This window comes from Rhopalosiphum maidis, chromosome 2 (assembly GCF_003676215.2).
Source record: "Rhopalosiphum maidis isolate BTI-1 chromosome 2, ASM367621v3, whole genome shotgun sequence".
NCBI lineage: Eukaryota > Metazoa > Arthropoda > Insecta > Hemiptera > Aphididae > Rhopalosiphum > Rhopalosiphum maidis.
The window spans coordinates 76,548,292-76,573,034 of NC_040878.1; the positions used below are offsets into that span (position 1 = coordinate 76,548,292).

General features: G+C 24.3%; 1 protein-coding gene across 1 annotated transcript; it reads right to left on the reverse strand.

The window, feature by feature from the left end:
- LOC113554487 (photoreceptor ankyrin repeat protein-like) lies at positions 1–23,208 on the reverse strand. The gene is made up of 8 exons (XM_026958369.1): positions 22,914–23,208; positions 17,105–17,205; positions 9,449–9,603; positions 8,310–8,455; positions 6,960–7,162; positions 5,214–5,343; positions 4,616–4,756; positions 1–629 (listed from the first exon to the last, which is right to left on the reverse strand). The coding sequence occupies exons 1-8, from the start codon at positions 22,960–22,962 to the stop codon at positions 61–63; spliced, it is 1,494 nt and encodes a 497-aa protein (XP_026814170.1). The 5' UTR covers positions 22,963–23,208; the 3' UTR covers positions 1–60.
- Positions 23,209–24,743: the final 1,535 nt, after the last annotated feature.

A 24,743-nucleotide genomic window follows, 5' to 3' on the forward strand; every position in this document is an offset into this window, starting at 1 on the left:
TAATAATGATGATAATAATAATTTATAATAAGCCGTTTATAACCCGTTCGTCGGTTATCATCATCGTTTTTTGTTCTTCTGTTTTTTACCGCCCCGGGAATCGGAGTTCGGGGACGGCGGCGCCGGGACGGGCGTTTGCTGGCGCTGGAGCGGTTCCTGCAATCCGGTGACGGTCACCTTGGGCACGGTCAGCGGTCTGAGCAGCGACTTGACCATGGGTTTCGCGCGGGTGTGCACGGGCAACGCGGGACTGCTGGCGCACAGAGCCGCGCCGGTGAGCTGCGACACCAGCGAATACTGGTTGACGGTGCTGCCGGTCGAGTCGGGATTGGACGACGTGCGAAACGCCCGCTTCAGCTTAGACTTGATCGAGCGGTGGTGCTGCGTGGCGGCACGCTGGAGCGTGGCCACCGCCGACGCGGCCGGTGGCTGCATCAGCCGGCCGTTGATCAGCATGTGCGGGCCAAGCTCCGGGTCGCTGCCCCACCGGCCGTACGACGTGGTCCGTTCCAGCAGTCGGTTGCGGGCCAATTTCTCGATCGCGTCCGCGCAATTGTACCGGCCACAAAACCTGGCCCACTGTTCGGCTCGCAAGCCCCGACCCGTGTCCCGCATGGTGGGCGATGCGCCTGGAAAATAAATAAACGCCGAGCGGAAATGTAGCTCGTGTTATGACAATTCATATTTTATCGATTTATTATAGATTCGCGGGACAAGCTCCCTATGTATAAACACACTAAATAATAATGAGATAAAGGAAATTGACAATTCATAAAAAAAAAAAATTAAGTTCAAACTGTACAGAGTCTATCTATAGTTATGTGTATATAGCGTTATTCGTCTTATTTCGAATCAAGTGAATCAACATTTAAAAAATCAGGCAACTGAATCAAATACACATCTACGATTATATTAAAGTTAGCGTCGTTATCTAGGTCACAGTGAACTTACAATTTATTAATTATTAATATTGTATTATTGTCAATATTGAACACGATGGTATTCTCCTTTCACGATCATAATTTGATGAACGAGTGTTGTATACAATTTTAAGTATTTTCTGGTATATAGTTTATTCGGTTATTTATTTAGTTATTCGTAGTAACCGTGTTAGGTATATTTAATAAAAAAATATGAAATAAAAGAAATATAAATATCTACATATTCCTTACCGTCCACCAATATAATTGGTACAGACATTTTTGGATTGAGACCTAATCCGGGTTGTTAAAAAGGTATATCCGAATTGGTTTCTAATACATCAATTCTCACAAGCTGTCAAAAAAAGTGTAAATATAATTTTATTTGGAATCAACTCATCTTTACCCATTTTTTTTATTTTAAAGATTATCTATTTTGCTTGTAGTATATTTTATTAGTACTTTTACTTAAATATCAAACAGTGTTATAAGTACATAATTATAATTATAAATTTATTTTGCAACCTTGAAATCCTCAGTGCATAGTTGTAATGAATATTTCTCTTTTTTGGGTTCATATTTTAAGGTTTTTTACTGCAATTGAGTTATAGCCCTAACAACTAATTTATATTTTTGAAAAACGTATTGAAATATTATTAAAAGGTATAATTGTTGACGTCATATTTAAACTGTATATCTATAGACAACGCAAATAAAATTATAATCTCCTCAAATGGCACAACTAAAATATTTACATTGGTGATTGATAACATTTTTATAAAAAATACATACTGTTGTACTTACACAGCAAAAATATAACACAATTTTAATGCCGGATAAACATTTAGTTTTTAATTTTTAAATGCTACTTATTGCTTGAATAAAAATAAGATCTACATTTTTTTAATATTTTAGAAAATACCTAAATTAAAACTTATTTTATATATTTTTAAAAAATGACTCATAAAGTATCATTACGTTAGCAATACTACTAATACTGTCAATTAATAGTTCATATATAATACTTATAATTAATAAGTGTTATGAATTCTTATTATTTTTAATATTTAATTAATAATCATTATATTATCCAGTTATCTACTATGATAGTGATATAGTATCATATATCGTGTATATCGTATAAATATACTACAAAGATAAAATTTAAAATTAGTAAACCTATTATAAATAATGTAACAAATAATAATATATAATGTTAATTTAAAATTATATAGGTATTTACGTATTAATACTTAATAATTTTGAATAACCAATCCCCTGACATAATTTATCCGAGCCATGCCAGTTTAATGCAAATGTCATTATGCATTTTTATTTATTACGCCAAACTCTATTTTTTTATGGATGTTACTGAAGTCTTCAATACGCGTACATTTAACATTAAATAATAGATAACAATAGGTAAAAGTAATATCAAACCTACCATAATGTAAATAAAAATAAGTACTTAACATTAAAATAAAGTTTCTGAATATTATTTTTTAAATAAATAAAATAAAAAATGATTATTGCTAATGCCAGACAAACTACTTAAGTGTTTAGAGAGTTAGAAGTATTTTGAAATTAAATAATTACAGCTAGTTGTTAGAACCCAATTATTAATTAGTAGTTCAATGCGTTAAGGGCATCAGGCATTGTCAGCCTTGTCTAAATTAAGCTATGAAAAAACCTTTAATACCCTTTACTAATTTCCTTTTAACAGATATATAAATCTAATATTTCAGTTACTGACTCATAAACACGAGACGAATGATTTATTTTTAAAGTATACCCAACAAACTCTGAAAATCGGTTCTGGAAACTTTCCAATAATCTATTTTCACCTAATAAAATTATAGACCAAACCACTGAGTCATATTCTTGAACCGATCGAATTAAAATTGAATAAAATAAACAAGCAAGCATCCAGTGGAGTCTAAATTATTTATAAGCTCAGTATAAAACCAATAATTTCTAGTTAGTTATTTTGTAGCTTGTAGTTAGTAAGCAAAAATTTGCCAACCGCATATTTTAATTAATTATACTTACCTAGAAAATATGGGATATAATGTTTAATGTATTGTAAATAAATTTATGGAAGTTATGAAACTTTACATATAAAATAATAACAGCTATAAAGAAAACTTATATTTTATCAAATTAATCAATTTCAGCTGAGTATTAGAATACTGTCAAAAATTCTTTCTAAATCAATTTAAACATAGGTAGTGTATTGAGCTATATCTATTTTGAAACTTAATGCATAATATTAACATAAACATTTACAATTTACATAATATAAGCTATTAAATAAAATAAAATAAGTTATAATCTACATATTATTTATATTTATAGTTATTTAACCATAGACACAATAGTCTATTTAAGTATAATAAGCCTATAAGCTATATCGTTTTAAAAATTCAGATTTTTTTCATTTCAATTACCATACTTACTTGATTAAAAATCAAGAAAGTAAAATGTAATTAACAAAGTATTTCTGATCAAATCCTATAATACCAATTTATTATTTCAATTTAATAGAATTAAAAAAATACATTTGGAAATATACATGCTTCTCATTTCTTTTTATTCAAAGACAACGGATTATTGCACTCTAAAATTTACTGAGATTGTTTTAAAATCATTGTGAGAACCAGCCATTATATAATAGAAAAAGTCAAATATCACATCAATTTGCCAAATATAACAATATTTGTACCGTAAAATACTTAGCACTGCTTAAATTTACCTAAATTGCTTTCAAAATGAAAAATGAATCAATAATTATTTATTCGGACTCTTTAAGTGAACTAAATATTATCTTCAAGAATATAATAAAATAAATTCAATAAACATTTTTATTTATATTTTTCTCATTCGTCTAGATTCCTGGTCTCCTGGATACAACAATATCGACCGAAAAAAATGTAGAAACTGACAAAAAACTTCAAAATACATATAAAAAAATATAGAATTCACAACACACTCTAATAGATTTTATATATATCAACTTCAAAAATAAAAATCAATGCCAATAAATGGAAATACAATACACACCACAAACAATAAGTTAAGATGTATTAGTCGTTCACCACCCCTTGGTATCACAATTTTATCAGGAGTATCTAAATTATTTTTAATCAATTCAGAATCGGCCATTCTAACCCACAGTCCATATATATATATATATATATATATATCTGTGTTCTAACCTATGCATAATCAGTAATCACCTCATGATTGGATAAGAACATATCCATCGATTATAGTTAAACACCTACAAAGGTCAAGTTACAATGTTTTTGATAACCTTTGTTGGACAACTATTGAACTATACATTACAATTAATATTTATTAATAACAATAATAGTCAATACACGATATACGTATATTATACTATATACGTATATAGTATATACATTATACTATATATAGTATATACGCATAATCTGATCGCTAATTATTTCTACAAATTATTAAAATTTACAAAAAAATCAATATTAAATTATTATTTCACAGTTTGTTTTAACAAGTAATTATGAATAATACGCCCTGTTAAAAACATTTTTTTAACTTTATTTTGGATGCTATTTTTATACTAAAAATTAACAAGAATTATCTTTAAGGAAAAATATTAAGTAATTAAAAATGGGAAAACCTATTAACTATTACGTATTAAAGAAGTGTAATACCTGCATACAGTAGAAATTTCGCACATTTCGTGCGCCCTTGAAGAGCAGCCTTCATTAGTGGTGTGAACCCCAAACAGTTTCTGGCATCAATCTCTAGTTTTAGACAGTTGTTCAATAATAGGCACACAATTTCAGATTGACCTAAAAGAAAATGTTCATTTTGGATAGTGATCACTAATTACTGATTGGTAAAGATAAAATAATTATTAAAACTGGGTGTTGGATAAAAAAAAATTTAGGTAAGCAAAAAAAAAACAAATTTAGTACTTTTATAACATCAATGATGTCAATAGAATGAAATATATGTTTGATGAAATTATTTTTTAGTTGATTTATAATAATTATCTTGAAAACATTTAATTATTTTCATAATATTATAAAATCAGTTGTTACTGTTAACTTATTGAATATAACATTTTAAAAAAGGTAGTCAAATTAATAATAAACCATTTATTCGAATTTTAAATTGAGTACCCTTCTATTCAGTCTACTCTCTTTTTTTTGTTTTCATTCAAATAATTTAAAAATTATGGCTTACAAACAAACTCTTGAAAAAATACTGTTCAAACTTCAAATTATAACTACATAATATACTAACCTGCTTGCGATGCAAAATGTAATGGTGTATTATCCTCATTGTCCGGTTTGTTATAATTTAAGTCGGGTATTCTAAATATTTCTTCGACTATTTCGACGCTGCCACTCGACGCCATGTAACTCAACAGCGTCTATAACAACAGAAATGTATACTCTTATTAGTTTTATTAAACAAAAGTATGAATACACTATAAACTTTAGATAAAAACTTTACTAATCATAAGATGTATATCAGTAATTTAATGACCAATCACAAAAATATTTTCAAATAATTATAAATTTATATAACTTATAAGCAAGTATAGGGAATAATAAACAAATATACTCGTATATTTATTTATAACTTTGTAAGCATTATTATGTAATATTTAGTAGTTAGTAGTATATTACTACATTATTATTTTTTAATTTTATAAATGGCTATAAAATTAAAAAATATGTATATTCATTCAATATCCAATATCTATAGATTTTCATAATTTTATAAATATGATATTAAAATGTTTACTATAATTATTAAAATTTGCGAAGGATATTAAAAAAATAATAACAATAAAAATGTAGTCTTCTTGAAAAAGTGACATTAGAATTTATAAAATCATTTTTTCAAAATTCCAATTATTAACTCAAAGAAACAATAAGCTAAATTAAATTTATTACTCAGCTTGTATATTTTTAATATTCTTATAATTTAGGGCACTTAGTAGAAGGATACTTCAAAAGTTTTATGTGACAACTTTTTTTAAGATCGAATATTTCTTCTAGTTACTTATTTTTTGTAGTTGAATTAACAAAAATTAAATTTAACATTACTTTTTCCTTAAGATTCCATTTACTTACTATTTTTTAGATTTACACGTATAATATATATTACGTATATATATATATACGTAAACATTTTATAATTTTTATCTTCCTCATTACAAAAACACTTAAAAAAAATAAATAAGGATTATTATTAATAAGTAATTAAAACTCTATACAATTTAACAAAGTGTTGTATATTTTATCTTTTAGATTTTTAAATTATAAATATTAGATGCAATAGGGGTTTTCAGGGATTCTTAGGTTAGTTTAACAATGTTTTGAAGTTTATTAAAACATTTTAAAAATTAGACCTTTGTAAAATATTATTATTTATCGCTTATTATATCATTGTTTAATTTCAATTTATGAAGATGCTGAATAAACGTTATATCATATGGTAATAAAACAACCTCTATACAATTACAAAAAATATAATTTTTTTTCATGTGTAAAAATTAGTAATAAATACTAAATATACTTAATACTAAAAAAATTTTTTTTTTTCAATTGTTAATAAAAAACTAAATCAGAAACGTTTAAGTAATTGTACGAGTAAAATCTTTTAAATTTATTAAACATAATACCTCCATTAAATAAATAAGATCATATTATACTTAAAAATTAAAATAATTATTTAAATTGCATGAGGTAATTCAATCTTTATTTAATGTGTAACATAGTAACATTTACTTTTCCCTGTTTAAAAAAAGCAAAAATGACTTCAGCATTTTGACTAGGTAGCTGTTATACCTATAACATAATTATATCACACTAATACATTATGCATTTAAAAATATAACTATTGTTGTAAGTAGTGTGTATAGATACTAGGTAATATATTTTACTTGTGTTTCATTTTTTTTTTATTAGGTACCTATTAGTTTTATACAATTATGTATAGTTTAAAATAGTAGTTAAATATTCTTGTGGCAGTACATACTCGACCTGTAGAATCAGTGTCATTGATATTATTTCTAAAAAATTCTTCATCATGGCTTGTTAAAATATTAATAACTGATTCAAACTCCATGTCTCTAGCAGCTTTCAACATTTGCTTAACACATTCGGCTGGGTCATCTGTATTTACACGTGATAATTCCGGTGGAGTTCGTACTCTTGGATCTGGTATTTCTGGTGTCATCTCTGAAACAGTATTGTAAAATAAACTGTTATCGACTTAATGAAAAAACCAAATCTGGCAAATTCTTACACATGATTTGATGAAAATTGAATTGAATTAGAATTTTATAAAGTAAAATTTATGACGTATAGTTCGATTTGCATTGGTAAAAACCAAATTTGTAGAAATTAGCAAGGTTTTGGTAAATTAATGAATAACACAGATAAAATTCACATAAGAGTATATTATACTTTGTCTTAAACTGTAGTTTCATTAGTATTTAATCTTCTTATTTCTTATTTTAATTAATTTATAGTGGTAGAAATTGTAAAAATATACAATCATTAAAAGCGATAACACGGGTTGTAAATATATCTGTAAAATGTGTATCGGAATATATTTTAATTCTTTAATTTGTCATTTTATTCTGTCGAAACTGCATAATATATAATATTTAATATATCAAATAATAAATTTTAACCTTAAAAATTGGTTATGACGTCCCAAAAACCTACTAATTTGAGAATTAACGTGTTAAATAAATAATAGGTAAGAATTGTTGGTATCATCATAAAATACATCATAACTCATATTATTGACAAAAGAAAAATATATATATATATATAAATACAGTATTTACTGCAGATGTTTTTTTTATTTTATAGTTTAATCGTCTCAAAATTATATACCCACTGTAATTGTTGAATGCATAATTATTAATGATAGTTTAAATAAAAAATTATATTAATTAAAATTCAATAACAATAATAATAATACGTTTTTCAGTAATATTTTTGAAAGTATTATTTTAGTTTAATACTTAAATAATAATAGTAATATTTATTTATCATTATATACCTAACTATCATGTAAATACCAATAATAAATAAAAACAATAACCAAATTTTTAACAAATAGTTTTGTGTATGTATGTATTTAGCTAATATTTTCTAAATAACAAATAATAATAATAATACAATTTTCTATTGTATTATTATACTAATCTTATCATGATTTTCACTTCTGTATGTTTCTATACAAAATAAAAAGATAATTTCTTAAAAGAAGAAATAACTTAAAATTATATTTTAAGTAATTTTTATTAATTGAAGTAATTCCTTATCAAAATTATAAAAAAAATGTATACATAAAGGCTATAGCAATATTTACCTTTAACAGTGGTGTTTTCGCATACAGTGATTTCATGAAATTTCTTTTGTACGTCGTGTATGCTTTCTGAGAGCTTCTTATCATACAAGTCAAACGTTAAAGATTTTCGGCCTGTATCTAAGCTACATTCGTCTGCTGAGTACCGCCTTCCACCCAAAAAACATACATAAAATATATTGTTAATAATTTACTTTTATTATTTATAATAATTAATTAATGATAATTATTAAGTCTAAAAACGAACATACCATATGAATGGGTTAGTTGGTGTTTCAACACGAAATAACACAAGGTTTGACAGACTATTATGTTATAATATTCGTATGTGTGTGTATCTAATTATAATGTTCGTGGACTCCTACTGTCTACACTCTACAATATAACAGTGTATACCGGTGGCGCACACGTCGAGCTAACAATATCACTATATAACAGAAGCATCCGAGTCACAACAGACTTCCGAAAGCTACTCACGTCACATAGGTACGCGTCAACCTCTGTACAAGGTCGATACAAGTCAGTAGTCATATATTATCAAGGGCGTTTTAAAAATGATGAGACATCAGCTACTATCTGATTTAGGTTTTGTCGAATTAAAAGTTTTAATTGTGGATATATCTATAAATAATTAATATTCATTATTATATTATCTGTCCATGTTCCACTCTAGATCGAACAATATTTTATATCATGTACTTACTGATAAATATTTTTTCTTTTATAAATGTAGGTATTCAATTTTTAAAGGTATCACGTAGTATAAGTGTTATATTTATTATTATCTATATAGTATTGTAATTGTTTACTCCACAATATATACGGTATAAAATATTTATTTACGGGACAAAATAGTATATTGTCTATACTTCAATAGATATTCCATTGCGATATTCATTTATATTTTATTAAAAATACAATATTATGACTTAACTATCAACTCATTTATATTTGTGAAACTATGTACAAATCCAAAAATATTAGTTGGGTTTTTTTTTAAATATGTAAATTAGTTGAATGAATAATAGTGACTCAAATGTAGGTGGATAAACCTTATTAGCTATTATAACTATGTTGAATCTATTACACATCTAAAAAATATTGAATATGATATAGTGTTTTTTATATTTTTAAGTACTAACCTGTGACTTAAATAATCGTCAAGGCCGTCATCATTGTAATCGTTTGGAAATGACCCACGACTAAATGATGTATTTTGATCTACTACAGAATATCTTGGCGCACCACGTCTGTAACACGTGGCCGTAGAAGAAGCCACTGTTGAAGATTTAAAAGTCTGGAAATTTTAAAAGTATATTGTTAATTATTATATGATTCAGTTTAATGTACAACAAGTACTTATTGTATATAAGGGTGCAGATATATTTGCATTGATTGTATCATTTTTTGTTGAGCTTTTTAAATTTGAAAAATTAAGTATTTTTAGTTTTAAACTAAAAAATGTATATTATATTCAATTTTTTAAATATATTTAATGTATATTATATTTTTTTCTATTTACGGAACTAAGTAATATTTAGGATTTAGTCAGATTACTCAGACTAAGACTTTATACAAAATATATAAATAAAATTATGTTTCTTCACTTGACATATTTATATCACTTTTTCTAGACAGGTAAAATTATTTTTTAAATCTATAAAAATAATTTCATATCGACATTTTTTTAAATAAATAAATTGAAAATAAATAATAATTTATAGTTTGACGCATGTTGAATTGTCCACACTAAAAATGTATTGATTATTTTTGAATAAAGTATTTAATTCTTAGTATTTTCTATGAGTCCCGATAATTACACATTTGAACAGAATATCTTTTAAGTATAATAATAACAAAATAAAAGTTCTTACTCAAAGTTCCATAATACACTCAATTACCTATGTATACATTGCACAGAATATGTATATTAGAAGTTTTAAATGTATAGTTTATTTTTTTACTGCGCAATTGTAGGTACCAAAATACTATATTTATATTAACAAATAGATCTAAAATAAAATACCAAATAGTAAACTTATTTAATAAAAGATGGTATAGAACATTTTTTATAAGTTTTCTAGTCTTGTAAAATATTCAAATACGTATTCTGAATATGTTTTTTTTAGTAATTTATTTTATATATTAATAGTTTGTTTGGAAAAAAAGTATACATTAGTGTTTATAAACTATAAACCTGGCTAGCAGTTATTAAGAACATACAATTTACTATAAACAAGAAAATTCCGATATTAGTTTTTCTTATTAACAAAATTTAAATGTATAACATCGATCAATTATATCAGTGTAAAATATTATAGGTTATAATAATTAATGTATGACTATATTTTAATAATTATTTTATTAAATCTAACAAAAATTATAAATTAGATTTATATTAGGTAAAAAATAATATTCTTAAAGTATTTAGAAATATATTTTGAACATATTTTTTTATTTAAAAAAAAATATTATTCGAATACGTATTCCGAATACAAAATAAAGATATTCTTTACAAGACTTGAAAAATATAATAATAAAGATATTTGAGTCTGTTGAAATGTTAACTGAAAGTTCATGTCTTAAAAACATTAACAAATGTATTATATATTATTATTTAATATATATTAGTATAGTTATATATTTATATCTCATCTGCTAACTTTATATTTTATAATTCTGTACTATATTTCCTACAAATGTAAGAAATACCTATATATTATTTTCACACGTTTCAGTTTAAGCATAAATACTGTTTTATAAATCGATCTAAGCTTAATGCTAAACTTTTTGAACTTTTTAATGTTTATATTATTTTGAATTGAAAATAGAACGTAATACTACTTCCAACAGTTAGTTAAACTAAGTTTGAAGACGAGACGATGGTTTTTCTGAATAATTTAAGATGCCAACCTACCATTCTTTAAAAAATGTATGTTTTCAGTGTAGAGATAAGTATAAAGTACCTATTTTATATTCTTTTAGAATAGTAAGTCAGTAAGTGTGAATATCTCTAACTGAATATCTTATTATTTATACATTTTAGCGATTACAATTTATCAATCTAAAATATTTTTTTATTATAGTGCATTTATTAATTATTCCAGTTTAATAAATATTTACAAATCATAGCCTATTTAAGCATGATAACCATACAACTATTTCAAATTTCTTGATTAACTTTATGTAGGTAGGTTACTACCTGGCTACGCATTAGGTTCTTTTATAATGTATAAGCTCATGAAGTCAAGATAACATAAAGATTATATTATATTAAAAAACCATATTGTTGTATTATATTGATTTATAATGCGCTTTTATATTATAAAAGGATAATGACTGTGGAATCTAAATAAACAATTTGATTAGTTTAAAAATTTCTACTCAATAAAATGATTTCATATAAATTATGAAAATATAAAATACGAATAAATAATATAATTTGTACTTGATATTAAAAGCCAAAAACTTTCTTCTGTATTCACATAATATTTAGCTAATTTTATTAAAATCGTTATGCTAAACTTTCATTGCAGTAGCGTTATTTTATTCCAGGCTTATAGGTCAATCATGATTGACGCGAATCGATTTATATATATAAAACTGGGAGGAGGGGAAGGAAACATAGAGTAGGGAAGTAGAAGTTTCAGGCATAATAGGATAATGAACATTTCGACACTGCCATATGCTATGACAGCGACAGTTTACGGTGGTATTTACCTTTACCGAAGGTCAGAAACTAAACTTTTACATTTATACAAAAAGTACAAAAAACAATACTTAAATTACAAAGCTATTTATTACTTATTTCATACATTTTTAATGAAAAGCATTTTCATTACATTATATAAATTCAAATTTATAACAGTATTCTTTTTACTTTTTTATAAGCTCAAATTATTCTTAGATATTTATATTTTTACAATTAAAGGCAATTACAAACATTTTTATTCATTTTCAGACTCAAGTAATAATTAATAAAAAATGAATTTTCTCATTAAAAAAAAGTAAAAATAACTACAAAATTGATGATGACAAAAAATAGTAAAAAAATTTTTTTATAAAATTGTTTTTTTTTTTTTATTGATGAAATAAGATTATACAAAACATTTTTTTATAGTTAGGTATTAGTTTTTTAAATAATGAATGTCTTACTTTAACTAGATCATTCGGTAAATAAATTCAAAGGTACCTACTAAAAATGAATAAAATAGCCTAATAATAAACTTCCAAATTATAATAAACTACTTTAAACGCATACCTTTAAATTATTATTTATTATCTTAAAGCATTATAACTCAGCTTATTGAGAAAAAACAAAATAAAAATAAAAATTATACATAATAGGTGCAAATATTGAAATATCATGATAAAATATAATCGAAATCAGTCTAAAAAAAAACTCAATAATGTCCAACCTTTAAATATGTATAAGTCGACGTTTTTTTCTGTAACCATAATTTAGGTTATAAAAGTACTACAAAAGTTTGAATAGCCATATCTATCGATTGAAAATCGAGTCTAGTTGGTACTTCAAATAGGTCATTTTACAATTTTCTCAGAAACTTTCCTACACATAAAAAAAAAAACCAAAAACTATAGCTATAATATTGAAAATACTTCAACATCGTAGTCTTAAGTTATTAACAAAACTATATAAAATAATAATATGTCTTCAAGTATGATAATTATTAAAATTACTTTTAAATTTATAATATTTTTTTAACATTAATATACGAGTAGAATTATAGCATGCTTCGTTTCACTCACATTTTCACTTTGGAAACTAAAACCAAAAGCAATATCTTAAATTTTAAAATTTTAAATTATTTGAACATAAATGTTAAATAAAATAAGAAATTATTATCGAATGTATATTGTATAAAACAATGTGTATTGTTTATATTATATAAACATACTTTAATATATTAAGTATGATGTGTGATTGATCATGACGTGTGTTTACATTAATTAATTATTAATAATATTCTCCAATGTACCTGATATAATGAATTAAATTATTTTTTATTTATAGTAAAATAAATGATGATACCTAACTTTGGTATCATACATAGTACTTATATTATCTTGTTTACGTATTCGAAATCTTTAGAGTTGCTTAACATTAATCCATTTTTAATAATTAATTATGTACTGAGTAAAATTATAATTTATGGGTAAGAAAGCATAACTTTGTTAATTTTAGTCAAATATAATAATTTATAACTTTACTATGAAAGTTTAATTAATACAAAGTTATGTTAAAAATTTAAATTACCTATTGATACTATACTTGCATTATTTTGAAAAGTTATCATAGGTAAAAGGCTAAATAAAATAATTTTTATTTAATAATACTGTTTTTATCTGTTCTAAATTTTTTATTAAGCTATTACAAACATGATCAGTCGCATACTAAGTTTCAAATATATCTGAAATATGAATAGATTATCTAAAATAACATATAAAAGAACTTGTAGTTAGATATTTACGACATGTTTTTTCTTCTATTTAGGTCAATAAACAACTCGCAGAAAAATCATTCTGAGTTAAATTTGTTATTTTTACAGAGGTCATGGCAGGATAATTTTTTATCCAACCCCAGGGAATCGTTTTCGACAGAGGACACCCGAAGCGTTTGATGATAAATCCAGGGATAGAAGACGAAACGCCAGATATCCAAAGGGCACGTAAAGTCGTAAATAGATATTTGGGACGAGAGAAGGGTACGAAAAAGGTCACATGTTATTTGACATTTACATCCATACAAGTAAATTTTTTTTTTTTGAGAGAAAAAAAAATATTAGTAAGCATTATGCGTCTATGTACATACTATATATATTGTTTATTACTGTATTGCATGTTATATATATACCATAAACAAAATCATCAAAATTGATAACTATGTAAATAATAGTTTTTAATAATAAAAAGTGGATTTAAATATAAGTATACATTATATTTGATGAGTATACGTATACACTATACATATAAGTTATATTTATGATAAGTTAATATTAAATAGCCAATATGTTTACCCAATTACGCATTATTTGAAAAACGTTATCTTACGTACATTTAATATTTTTTTGAAATATTTGAATAGTAAAAAATTGAGATTTAAATAATAATTGTATATGCATAATTAATACCTATTATTTTAAATGTTTTCAACTTCCCAGCTGGTATACATTTTTACAATTCTTTACATAATTCCATGATATTATCTTATATAGATTTGGTTTTTTTTTTAAGGTATTAATATGATTTTCCTTTGTGCCACAAATCAAATTTTAAATATCAGCTAGTAGGTTTTAATAAACAGAGTAGTGGCACTAGACTATTAGAGCACCTCACATTTAATATCTTCAATTCGTTTATAAATAAAATAATATTCCTTCAATATTCTATATTTATAAATTAACATTTCTTAGAAAATTATTCTGCTTTAAAATATTAAATTAAAATTACAAGGTAGGCACACAAAATAAGTTATAGATATCTAAAACAGCACTAAGTTAAAAAAATATACTTATGGTAAAAATGGTAAAATCGAATGCTATATAAATTATTCAAACTGTGTAAAAACATAACAATTATATAAAACATTAATAAAGCTAATAAAAACCTTGTATAATTATTATACATAATATAATAACTGTTACAATATTGTATATAAGTTATTTAATATCAAATATATTTCAATACCTATAACTAATTTTAAATAATATTAAACGATTGTGTACCTACCTAGTCTTACACGTTACAATTTGTCTGATAAATTATTTAACAATGTTTCTCTTCTCAAAATAATTGGAAAAATACTGCATTAGGAATGGAAAATATAAAATACTATTTATAATTCACCTTGTATTAACATGATTTATCATCATTCACCTAAACATCATATCATAGTGGTGTAGCCAGGATTTTTTAAGAGGTGTTTTTTTTTTTTTTTGTAATACAATGTAACTTATGGAAGATTTCACACTCCTACAATGTAACTATAAATTGTTTTAATCAATTATAATATGCGTTTAATTTCCAAATATTTATTTAAAATAAATTGTTTTACTTTTTTCATAAAGAATTATAATGTAAATATTAACAATAGTATTTATATTAGTTTAATGCAGTGACACTTTCTAGCCATATTTTCTATAACTTTTTCAACAGATATTTCTATGTCACGATGAATGTTCAGTAATGTTAACCCGTTAAGTCAATTTTCACTTATTATATCCCTCATAGATATTCATGTTAATATTTTGATATTGATATTTATGTTTTTAACCGCTTAAGAGCCAAAAATGACTTTTCACTAGTTACAGTAAGTAACTGGTAAATAAACTGGAATAATTAATAGTCTATATATTGAAGGATATTACATTCACCTAAAGCAGTTACAACATTTTTAATGGATTTTGTTTTAATTTGTTCTTTCCATAATACGAATTCCCCCAAAGCCGAAATAGTCATCCGTTTCAATATCAATTACGTACTTAAATACTAGTAAATAATACTACTATAATTTATCAGACAAATTGTAACGTGTAAGACTAGGTAGGTACACAATCGTTTAATATTATTTAAAATTAGTTATAGGTATTGAAATATATTTGATATTAAATAACTTATGTACAATATTGTAACAGTTATTATATTATGTATAATAATTATACAAGGTTTTTATTAGCTTTATTAATGTTTTATATAATTGTTATGTTTTTACACAATTTGAATAATTTATATAGCATTCATACACGAATTAAAATAATACATAAATATTTTAATTTGTGATACTATATTAAATTCATAACTAAGTGTGAATCAATCGTGATATGGCACATGATGAGAAAATTGTGCACTATTTAAGATAAAGTTAATCTTAAACCGTGATAGTGAATATGATGGCACAACAGAATACATTTTACCACGACCAAATGATTATATTCCTATATTATAAAAATATTTTATTATTTTGATATAAATACGACCAAGAGAGGGGGTGTTTTAACGTCCAATACGCCCCCTTGGCTACGCTACTGTCACATCATATTATCATTTAAATGATAAACTAATCTTTATAAAAATCCTAACTGACCAATGACCATCGTATATAATTATTATATATAAAATATAATCGTTGTAAAACCATATTATTTATCCATAAAATAGCTTTTGTAAATAATTTTAATAGTATAAACGAAATACAATGGCTATGTGTATAGTAAGAACTATAGTGTATACTAAAAATATTATAAAATATCATTATATTATTTATTATTTGACTTTTCATAAAGTTATTACATTGCATTTAAAATAAAAGCTACTGAGTAACGTTTTAAATATCGGCACTATTTATTGTAACACAATTACCTATTTAGTAGTATATACAAATAATTAATAATTATATTATATTTTGTCAAAATATTTGTTTCAACGTGCATATTTTAAGTAAATACATATTATGAGCTAAATTAAATAGGCAGCTAATTAATAAAACTTTTAAAGTTTCAATTATAAAAAGTATTCAATTATCATATTGTTTTTTTAATGAATGGTTTATAGGTAAAAATTTCGTTAGGTACATAAACCTACAAATGTTTTTTTTTTACTATAAAACAAAAACCTGTACCAAAAAACATAATGAATAAAAAAAAAAATAACAACATACAATCGAATTTTTAAAATGTACTGCTGGTTTTTGTATAGGTACTGCAAATACACTCAATGTAGTCTAAATAATATGTGAATGATTAAAAAATTAAGATATAATTGCAATAGTTTATACTCACATCTTTTGTTCTGTAAATATGATCCGTGGTACTGTTGAATGGAATTTTCGAATTAAAATGAACGGTTGCAGATGTCCTTCGCCCGGTATCGGAAGACCGACCTGAAATTCAATTAATAAACAGAGTAGGTATAATATGCTATAGGGTCGTCAGTTAGATTAAAGAAATAGGTAATCACGATCGTAAGAAATGATTCACCCTTGAGCTAAGTGTATGCATATAATTTTTCACATAAGAATCTATTTTATTTTTAGTTAACTCTTGTCTATTCATAATATAATATGATAATATGAATATTTTAATGTATTAGTTTGTAGTTATATACGTATATAATATTAAAACATAAAAAGTTGTATTCGTATAAATTGTAATCAACTAGGACTCAGAATTTAATGCATTAGTTAAGTATTATGCGGATAAACATTTGTTAAAAAGCATCAAAATATATAGTTTGTATATGTACAAGTATGTATTAAAAATTAAACTTGCTATATGTGTGCAACCTATTTAGTAGTTTATAATTAAATAACTTACTGTAGTTTTTTTAAACTAAATGCATATTATTTATTCGACTAGGATGATTATATGCATAGTTTAAATATAAGTTCTAGTTAATTAATAATTATTATTACGTTTATAAAATCTGATTTGAATAATTTCTCTTTATAATGAGTCTTAACCCAAAATCAAAATAATAAATAATTTTTCATTTATAACATGCATATTTAAACAAATTTAGTTAACCAGATAATATTACTAATTAGTTATAACTAAAAAGTATAATGATATAAAGTTTAAATACCGAAAAAGTATATTTTGCGTTCTTAAATGTCTGAAATTATGTAAATTATGATTATATATTTAAATATTAGTATTTATAAAACAGCAGTATTATAATATTTAAGTATTTAACTATAGTATAAATATAATAAACCATGTATAAATTATTTGCATAAGAAATTTATTATACTATAATTTTTCTTCTTTTTCAATCAGCTTTAAATTTGTATTATTAAGTATGAATTACGATATGTTATATTTTATAGTCACAAAGGCAAACACTATTATGATGCTTTTTTAATTTCATAGAAATTACTTCGATCTTATATTAAAATAATTATACAGAATATTAATGCAATTACATAGATATATAACTTCAAAGTTTTTAAATTAACATTTATACTTATATACCTAATAATTCTATAGCAATAAAAACACTAAAAATGTAATTATGAAGAAAGGTTATTATTAGGTACCTATTATTTTTATTACATTTTTATTTTTATAGTTTATAGTACCATAGAAGCATTTTTTGAAAATAATTATTTATTAATAAAATTTTCATTTTTACAATCATTAGAATTAAAATAAGGAATAATTTAATTAGTTAAAATTGAAAATTGCATATTATATTTGTTATTTACTTTATTTTATTTATACAAATTTATGAAACAATTACTAAATGATTTTTATTTATTTATTTTAAATATAAATACATTGTATTTTCAAACCGGCAATTCATTAAAAGTAGCCATTGAGTAATATACAGGTATTTACTATATTACTCATTTGTTTCAAATTGTAAACTCATTAAATAAATGTATGACAAATTTATTAAAAATATATATATAATTCTACCATACTATTATATAATTTTGCAAAAACAACGCGTAAATCATTTGAATCATAAAATAACTTTTTCTAATCATTTCATACAACGCATTTATGTGCTCATTATATTTTTCGTATTTTAATATAATTATTAATTAATATAAATATGTTTAAAATTTAAATTCTAACTAATTGTACTTGAAATTTGAAAAGTAGTATAAAACAATATCTCTAAAAATAGGTACTTTTTTTAATATACCTTTTTAAAACACAATCTTACAATCTTTAATTTTTGTTAATAAAAAACATGTATATACTAAATTATTTTACGATCAAATTATTTGATATGAATTAGTATTTTATGTTTTTTAAAAGGTATATATTTTTTTTTGTTATTTATTTCAAAAGGTTAATATTTCAACAAGAAATCTTTTTTTAAGGACGAATTGTTCACTTTATTTTATTATTTTAACATATATATTATGTGTGTCATAAAAATTTAAATTTGGAATTTAAAAATAACAACAAATATACTTTGTAATATTATACGAACAATCAATATTTTTCATTTTTCAAGTAACTTGCCTCAGGCGCAATATATATATATAGAGAGAGAGAGAGAGAGAGAGAGAGAGAAATAATTCACAACGTACATATAAATATTTAGTTGATCTATTCCTACATGCCTAGTTTATATCGAGGCATTTTTTATTATTGTTCTATTATATAAACTACCAAGTGGTTCTCAACCTTTTTTCACAAAGACAACTTAAATTAAATCAAAATAAAACATAAAAATTATTGGATTTATGAAAAAATAACAAAAATAAATAAATCTATTTGAATTATTAATTTATATTTCACCATTTTATCAAAGAGACGTAAAAAAATAAGCAATTTTTTCATTTAAAATTAATAAGTACCTGCTTGGCTACTTATTTCAAAAATAAAAAATAAATTAAACTTTTGCCGACACATTAAAGTGGGTAGTACACTCAGGGCCGGCGTAAAAAGTATTGGCGCCCTTAACAACCCCCCCCTAGTTTGAGTAGTAGTAAAATTAAATTTTTTAGTAAGTTAAATAAAATTAGTATGTAGTTTATATCATAACTTTAAACTTTATTACCTAAACTTAATCATACAATATTGTAATAAGGTTATACATATTATTTTATTAGCGTATAAAATTACCGCGTTGTGTAACGAATCTAGACATAATCGTCTAGTTAAGTGTATAAATTTATTTATAAATGGATAAATATTGTATGAAAATAATTATTACAACACATCTATATATTTTATTGACACATACAAATGCGATAGTGTGTAGGCATTATTTTTACATCAATAGCAGCGGTATCGATGTACTGTTATATTCTTACATTAAACAAATATATGCAGGGGCGGACTGGATTAATATTTCAGGTCATATTTAATCCGGCAGTTTCTTCAATTTCTTGATATTCATCTTCTGAATCTAAATTTTCAAAATTATATTCGTATTCAACTGTTTTTTTTAAGTTATCCCAATTATTACCAAAACTTACTAATTCCTCTCTTAATTTTTGATGGAATTCTTCCAAAATTATCATTGACTGTAAATTGGATTAAATTTTTAGATAGAGCTTTCAAGGCTGTTTTTGATAAACCATGTTTAAAATTATTGGAGTTGACTGAGCATAGAAGCAATAAATCCACGTATAATGGACTATTGTTCACAAATCTTGAATTCATACTTTCAACTATTCTATCCATCATCTGATTATGAATTTCAACAGCATATAGATAATTTCATAATAATTTTATAATATTATCGATTAATATAATACTTAAAATCACACGAGCTGATAAGGTAATATCTATTTATGCATTATATTTATTATATTTTTATGTTTTTTCGTATACTATATATTTTTAATTTATAAAATATTATCAGGCCATTTATTTTAATCTATTATTGTAACGAGCCACCGGAATTTGTATCGGTGTCCCGCCAGGCCAGTCCACCCCTGCAAATATGAGACAATTATATCCAATTATATCAATTAAAACTACATTAGAATATTTCAAATTGTATATATTGTTAATGCGTATTAAAAGATAAATTAAATAAAAATAATTTTCAGTTTGGCGCCTTTTCCATGCTGGCGCCCAGGGCAGTTGCCCAGGTCGCCCATAGCTTTCGCCGGCCCTGAGTACACTACTACTTGACACACCGGTTTAGAATTAACAATCTATAAAACTGTAAGTAAGGAAAGTTATTGTCCGTTTTTAATACTACAAAAGAGGTTCGATTAGGTATATTCATCAAATTTTTCAATAATCAAATGTCATTTAACTGCAGAAATTAAAAGAGAATAATGAAATTATATGGTTTACATATTTTTTTATAATATACTGTTAGCACATAAAGTAGCAAGTACCTAATTTAATTTTATAACGTTGACGAATGACTATCCCGTATCCGCACCAAGAAATCCGTAATTAATTGATAAGTACGTCATCTCTCGCTCGAGATGATAATGAAATTTCAACCACTTAATAAACAAGTACATTTTAGTAAATAATTTTGATTTTATTTAATTTATTATCATTTACTACTGCTGATTAGGTCAAATTTTACTCGATAATATAATATCAATTTCAGTAGAAAAAAATCAATCTTGGTTTGAATAACAAATTTATAACTTTTTTTTTTAAATCAACTGTATTTATTATCTTAGACTTAATTATTTTGAACAGAATGAGGGAAGATATTGGTTTTATAATTATCGTATTAGACGCTATTGTTATTAAAATAAACTTCTAGAATTTAATGTACCTATAGATAGATATATAGTATATATTATATAATTATTAAATCGCAAAACCTTAACAAGCGTAGCTACATACAAGTTAAAACGTGTTGATCAAAATATAATATAATTTGTGTCATTCTAGCTGTTATATACAATATTATATGCTGCATAAGAAAAAATATTACACTTCAAAATTAATATGGTTTCATATTTATAAAATAAATATTTACTTATATACAATGTATAATAATTGTATCAATATAACTAAAAATTACTAGCTTAACATTTGAATAAAAAAAAAATAATTTGATTTTATGAATAAAATAGATAATTATATTTAGTACAATTTATTTTTATGTTATAATTTTATTTATAAATTGAAATTTGATAGCAAAATGTCAAAACAATTAAAATGTTTATATACGGAATACTTTTCTGAGTGAAATACGGTTCAACCTTTTTTCCAGGTTTTGGTCTTACACTCAATTGTCTGAAATACTATACAATTTCAAAAATGTAAGACTATAAAATACCATATGTGTTAAAATTCCTATTTATTGATGGTACTATGTAGGAGCTATATGAAACTTTGAAGTACTTTTACTGAACACAAAAAGTGTATTCAAAAACAAAACACATCATTATAATATTATACCATGCAATACCTCCACTTCATTCATTGTTCAGAATTTAAAAGTTCAGAACTTTAATTAAACATATATGTTTATAACAAAAAATAAGAAACATATGTTTTAATTTATAAAACTTTAACTGATTTTAATTATTTATTATTTTATTTATTCACATATTTACCTATTTATACCTATATATATAAATATAGTATATTTTATGTATATTTTTTTTCATCTCAGAAAATATTTAAATTAATTATTCTATTATTTAAAAATATAAATTATAACAATCACATATTTTCATTTTATTAATATAATCTTGTAGCACATAATTATTGTACCCTAGATACAACTTGTATATATTTTTTATAAAAATTAAAAAAATTAAGGAAGATATTTATAATAAAAATTGGTTTATTTGATAAATGGTGTAGTGCGAACAATTTTTTTGAAAATAGCTCTATAAAGTATTGAGAATAAATGTTTTGAAATCACAACATTTATTACCACCAGTCGAATGTTTGATTATTAATTTTTATACAAAAATCTCTTAAATTTCATAAATAAAATTACGATATTATATTAATAAAATAAAACATTTTAAAACAACAACAAAAAAGTATTAACTAGGTCCGCGTCATTTACCTTGACATTCTAGTATAAAAGAAAGACAAATTTAAAATTAATTGTGATTGATTAGCAATTAATAACTTATAATTATTAGAAAAATAAAATATTGTACAGTTATCAAAATATTTAGGTACTTACATGGGTTTGGAGTAACCGTGTGAAGTTTATAGGCAGTAAAACCGTACATGTTAAGCGATTCGATGTCTATCAACACAGTTCATATCTTATGTAATTACGATAAATTCGATTGCGACGATTATTAATGTCATTTTTTTTATTCAAAATGTTTGAAAACGTTTTAAACTCGCAAATTTAAAATTATTATTATATGAATATTATATTTTAATCTCGTTTTTAAGCTATATATAGCTTTCGTAATTCACATTTGTATAGAGATACCGACTAAGTACCGGCGTCGGCGATGGTAGCGCGGTGTCTGGGTAGCCGGACAAAAGCCGAATGTGTATGGGAAGAAAAATATATTTTCACGAGGCGTTTGTTCCAAACTTGGCCGGCGTCCCGCGTTTGCGTGATTAACACTATCCAGTCGATCGGTCTGGGGGTGGGTTTCTCGGCGGGCACGACCGATGTGCGGGTGGGTTATGGTGTCGGTAGAAGGACACATACATACATACATGGTATATATAAACGTATTACTGATGGGTAGAAAACAATTTCAAACAATGTTCACGGGTGTTTATTAAAAACGCAACGTTGTATGATTAAAAATATAAAATACCGCATTAAAGGCGAGAGCTATTTTGTTTACGCGCTTAAAACAAGACGGGGTGCAAAGCCCTCTAATGAAAATCGTTACACACAGGCCACACAACCCACTTAAGTTGTCAATATCCTGAGTATTTTTTACGACGGGATAACAATATACACGCATGAAAATATTGGATTTGACTTTCAAAACAAAACAAGTGACACTCAGTACTTAACCAACCTTTTTCTAACAAGATGAATAAATTTTATAATATTATGCATGATCCACAAACACAATTTCAAAGCGTGGGTGTTATAGTGTTAATAGGTTCATAATTAAGCTACATTCTATAGAAAAATTTTCTAAAAGAAATATAATAACTACCTATACTGATTTCCAAGTAATTATTTGATGTGCTTTTTAAAGTTAATATTAATTAATTACAAGTTATCAGAATTTAGATTGTAATAACTTGCAAGACTTTGTGCAACAATAAGTAAGCCGCAAAAAGTGATGTTAAGCTAAATTTAAATTTTAAATTTTAAAACATAATATTATATATACATAGGTAATAATGTAATATACTGTACGATAATTAGATGTAGGTCCCTATATTATTACGATATGTGACCTGCATGTGTAGGTAGTATAGGTAATATATGTATCAATACCAATTATTTTATAATAAAATTATATATACTCGTAATAATGATACACGCATGTAGCCATATAGGTATATATATATTTAACTCAAGTAAAATTGTGTGTAGGATGATCAATGAAATATGACTTTTTATACTAAATATAATATACGGACAAACAAATTATTACATTATTTATATTGTTATATTGACTATGGATATTTATTATCATTGATCAGCTTTAAAATAATGAATACATATTGGATACATATCATATAATACATTATGTTTTATGTGTATGAATATAATTTCATTATAAAATAATTTATATAAATTTATTAGTTTATTACCTATACTACCTACACATTGTATTATCGTAATAATATATAGATAATTACACCTAATTACCGTATAAGTATAACATATAACATATTACCTATTTATAATATTATATATAACATATGTGTTTTAAAATTCAAAATTCAAATTTAGTTTAACGTTAATTTTTATAACTTGATTGTTATTGCACAGTCTTGTAAGATTAAAAGAACCTATTAGCTTTAGGTATATTTAAAATACATCATTAAAATGAATTGCATAATAGGTTTATATATAGTC

What these genes read in the sequence shown, in the direction of transcription:
- LOC113554487 (XM_026958369.1), bottom strand. Translation starts at nt 22,962, where the DNA reads ATGTACGGTTTTACTGCCTATAAACTTCACACGGTTACTCCAAACCCA. An exon ending in CGAAAACACCACTGTTAAAG is followed by an intron (nt 7,163 to 8,309) that starts GTAAATATTGCT and finishes ATACTGTTTCAG; the next exon opens with AGATGACACCAGAAATACCA. An exon ending in ACATTTTGCATCGCAAGCAG is followed by an intron (nt 4,757 to 5,213) that starts GTTAGTATATTA and finishes ATTTTCTTTTAG; the next exon opens with GTCAATCTGAAATTGTGTGC.